Source organism: Capricornis sumatraensis, chromosome X (assembly GCF_032405125.1).
Source record: "Capricornis sumatraensis isolate serow.1 chromosome X, serow.2, whole genome shotgun sequence".
NCBI classification, from domain to species: Eukaryota; Metazoa; Chordata; class Mammalia; order Artiodactyla; family Bovidae; genus Capricornis; species Capricornis sumatraensis.
This window is the reverse complement of record NC_091092.1, coordinates 3,910,243-3,914,897: the sequence shown is the minus strand read 5'-3', so window position 1 is coordinate 3,914,897 and position 4,655 is coordinate 3,910,243. Positions and strand designations below refer to the sequence as shown.

The 4,655-nt window shown below is 46.1% G+C and overlaps 1 protein-coding gene across 1 annotated transcript; it reads right to left on the bottom strand.

The window, feature by feature from the left end:
* Positions 1–751: 751 nt before the first annotated feature.
* Positions 752–1,892, bottom strand: LOC138071007 (E3 ubiquitin-protein ligase SIAH1-like). The gene is given in 3 exon segments (XM_068962438.1): positions 752–1,544; positions 1,546–1,658; positions 1,695–1,892. Coding segments are annotated over 3 exon segments (1,104 nt in total).
* Positions 1,893–4,655: the final 2,763 nt, after the last annotated feature.

Below are 4,655 nucleotides of genomic sequence, written 5' to 3'. Positions count from 1 at the left end.
ACCCAGCAATCGAACCATGCTCTCCTGCATTGCAGCCAGATTCTTCACCAGTGGAGCTATCGGGAAAACCCCTTACATGGATAGCTTTTTTTGCTCTACACCAAATACAAAATGCTCTCATTTCCAAATCCCTGAAAAACTCTTTGTGGTGACATCAAATAAATAAGAGTCGTTTTAGTTTCTTTTACAGAAAAGAAAGTCAATTTTTTTAAATTAAAAACTAGAATTAAAAATTAGCAAATGCATAAACACACACTCAAAAATACACACACAAGAGCACTATGTATTGACTCACAGAAGGGAAATGCAGCGGTCGAAGACCAGTCAATATGGCTCGTGAGTTACAGGAGAAGAAATCCAAGCATGTGTGTGCACACACACACACACACGCACTCACACAGTTCAGGCACAGAAAAAAGAACCCAGTATTTTTCAACAGTACATTCAATCTACCATAAACAAAACTTCAGAATTAGTTTTCAAAGGTTCCTACTTTAATTCCAAAGATGCCCATCTCGGGTATAAATATACCTATATTTTCTAGTGGTTTACTGTTGGCTTATTTTAAATCTATTAGTGTTATTACATGCAACTGTTTCCTGTATTTAACAGCCTTTCATCTTCTGCAGCTTAATGTCTCTAACTTCAACCTACCCAAAGTTTCTGGTTGGTAGGAAGACAGGTGCCTTATTCTCTGCGAAACTGAATGTATTGGTTTTAAACACTCGTCAGAAAATGTTTGATCACCATTTCAAGTCATGGAAATAGTTACCTTGATGTTTAAATCGCCATTTTCTGCGAAAAGTTCCGCAACTCTGGGGTGGAAGAGTAGGCAGTCACAGTTCAGAAACGCTGTTTCAATTCGCTCATGAATAGATAGAGGCGTGGCTTCCCACATCAATCGCCGTCTCGTACCATTTAGCTCAAGTCGATAAGTAAAATGTTCAGCTTGCTCGCGTGTTCCTATCAGCTGGACAGCGGCAAAGAATTTCTGGAAACCGTCGTGGATTTCCAGTTTCTCCAAAATTAGTAAGAACTGAGACCCAAAACAGGACTGCACCATCACCCAGTCAAGGGTACCAGCCAGATTAATGTTGACTGCAAGGAAAACGACAACTTCTCCCTGCAGGGTTAAAACGGAGCTGTTGTAGTGCTGCATCACGTGTGGTACAACGGCATCCATGGCGCCTTGCCACCCACAGGAAGTGCCAGGGCAAGGGCAACGACAGGGCCTAAACTCACAGTGTTCTTCGTGGTCTGCTTTTTCTGTGGGTCGCATGGTTGCTCCGCATCCAGAAGAGGCGTATCTACACGGGAAGAGTACTAAATCGGCCACTCTCTCCATGGCCAAGTTGCGAACGCCTGTCAGCGGGCCCCGGCAAGTTGGACAATGGGTGAGCCTTGAGCGACATTCACTACAAACGAGGTGGCCATTCTGGCACTGTGTAATTGGAGACAAGACATGGTTCAAACACACCGGACACTCAAAAAGACTCGCCAAGGCACTGTTGGACACAGTTTTGTCAGTCATTTCTGTGGGGGAGAGCGCACCTCGACCTCGGTCCTGGTTCACACACGCTCCGTCGTCGCCGCCGCCGCCAAGGCCCACCAGCGAGGGCCACGCCACCGCCACCGCCTCTGCCTCGTGTGGCTCGCCGCTGACGTTAGAGAGTGCGCCACCAACGGGCGCCCACCAACGTCGTCGTGGCTCCCGACAGCCCGCCTTTCTCGAGCCCGCGCGCGCTCCCGAGCCCGCGCGCGCTCCCGAGCCCGTGCACGCTCCCGAACTCGCGCGCGCTCGCGCCAAATACCTCACACTCTGGCGGCCGCCGCGGGGAAGCGCGGCCCGCGCGCCTGCGGCCCCAGGGGGCCAACTTTGCGTGTTGGGTCATAGAACAGTTCTAGTCCTAGTAACTGTCTACAATCTGGTGACCTTATGGAAAAAGTATGAAATGAGAGCTGCAACAGGAATAATCCAGACTTTAAAAGATTAAATTAGTACTTAGCTACTTTTCATGTATAAAGGTGCTTTTCAAGCACTAATCAATCCGCTTAAAACCTCTGTGAGCATGGCTGGACTAGGAGAAACTCAGAGTTTGAAGAGAGAAAAGTGAGAAGTTTCTGCCGCTGCTGCTGCGTCGCTTCAGTCGTGTCCGACCCTGCGCGACCCCACAGAGGGCAGCCCAGCAGGCTCCTCCGTCCCTGGGATTCTCCAGGCAAGAATATTGGAGTGGCTTGCCATTTCCTTCTCCAATGCTTTGATGCATGCTAAGTCACTTCAGTTGTCTCCGACTCTGTGCGACCCCTTGGACAGCAGCCCTTCGGGCTCCACTGTCCACAGGACTTTCCAGGCAAGAATATTGGAGTAGGTTGCCATTTAGTGGAGCTGTATTTTTCCATAACTCGTCTCCAGGCAGAATCTCCTAAATAGGTGTCAAATAATTCTGCTTATCGGAACAGTCAGGCTGTTCTGTAGATTAAAAAAAAAATTCAGTTTTGCCTGAAACCCTTAGGAATAACCTAAAGTCTTATCCCACAGTGAACCAAAATCTCAGAATTGAGAAATCAAGGAAGCCCAGAACTATCCTGGATATTTGTACATATTCAGGGTCAGTGATGGACTAGAATAACACCAAATACACTGCTTTTAACTAGAATTGGACATATTGCTAAGGAAATCACCAGTTGCATCAGCATGTCTAATTCCGTGCAGGTCAGTAATTCATCTCTGACCATGGCAGTTTCGTCAATCTTCTGGGGTGAGGGAATGCACGTGGGTGCCACTGACTGCTACTGGCAGGCCTGAGGCGTTGACAAGAGCGAAGACCAAACTGAAGGGAAGAAGCGGTTGTGGTAGAAGATCACCAGCAAATTCATAACATGTCAGCCATAATTTCAACCAGTGGCCCAGAGAGCAGGGAGATGAATCTGTTAGAACAATGGATGAGTAAGAATAAATACCGGGAACAGGTCATGCTGGAAGTACAGGAAGAATTGGAATAGCGTATTCACGTGGATATCGTGTCAGAAGCCAGGATATTGCAAGTAGATACACTCTATTGAAACTCAACCCAAGAAACATGTCAAACTCACGTGGGACATTGTGGCATGGGGCAACAGTACAACTACCCACACACACAGCACTTACACACACATGCACACACTTCTAGCCCCACATGGCTGTTCTATATTTTTCCATTTCATCATCACTTCCTAACATGCTTCACAATTAACTTAACCATGTTCTCTCTCTCGCCCCCTACAGGATGGAAGGTACTGAGGTAGACAGGTTGGTATGTTTTCTTCATTGATGTATGCATATACAACAGTGCCTGGAATATGATAGGCTCTCAAGAACTACTTGCTGACTAAGTGATTTTTAAGAAATGAGCGTGGGAACTCTTTCCAGAGTGCCTTAGTGAAGGGTCAAAACACCCTGAGCTCAATATGATGCAGTATTCATGAACTGCTATTTCTATAGTCATGTGGACTCTACTTTTAAGTATAGGTTCTTGGGACTTCCCTGGCAGTCCAGTGGTTAAGACTCCTCGCTTCCCCTGCAGGGGGCACAGGGTTCGATCCCTGGTGGGGAAACTCTGCATGCTGCTTGGCATGGCCAAAAGAGGAAAAAGAAAGTACAAGTTCTCTCTGTCTGCTGCTTTTTAGACAAATAGAACGGAGACCCATCAAAGTGAGCTGAGGAAAGGGGAGAGCAACAGGAAAGGGGTTCAGAGGATACTGAAGGGTGAGGGGATGATCTAGTCTGTAGGGCTCTGTTGTCCATTGTAAGGACTTTGGCTTTGAGTCCACGCGAGGTGGGATGCCATTGGAGTTTTGAGGAGTAGAGTGACTTGATCTGACATATATTTGAACAGAATCTCTTGAGATGCTGTGTGAAAAATAAACTAGAAGTACGTTTTATGGGTTTTGACAAATGCATAATAACATGGTTCCACCATTATAGTTCAAGCAGAATAGTTTCACTGCCCTAAACACTTCTCTACTCTGCCAATTCATCCCTCCCTCCACCCTAACACCTGGCAACCACTGATCTTTTTACCATCTACATAGTTTTGCCTTTTCTAGAGTGTCACAGAGTTGGAATCAAACAGTATGTATTCTTCTTAGATTGGTTTCCTTTTTCTCAGTAATATCCCTGATAGCTTAAGTGGTAATGAACCCACCTGCAAGGCAGGAGACACAGGTTTGATCCCTGAGTCAGGAAGATCCCCTGGAGAAGGAAATGAAAACTCACTCCAGTATTCTTGCCTGGAAAATCCGATGGACAGAGGAGCCTGGCAGGCTAAAGTCCATAGGGTAGCAAAGAGTTGGACACAACTAAGCATGCATGCACTATACATTTATGATTCTTCCAGTTTTTCATGGCTTAATGGCTCATTTCTTCTTAGCAATAAATAACACAGTTGCACTCATCTCACATGCTAGTAAAGTAATGCTCAAAATTCTCCAATCCAGGCTTCAGCAATACATGAACCGTGAACTTCCTGATGTTCAAGCTGGTTTTAGAAAAGGCAGAGGAACCAACTGCCAACATCTGCTGGATCATGGAAAAAGCAAGAGAGTTCCAGAAAAACATCTGTTTCTGCTTTATTGACTCTGCCAAAGCCTTTGACTGTGTGGATCACAATAAACTG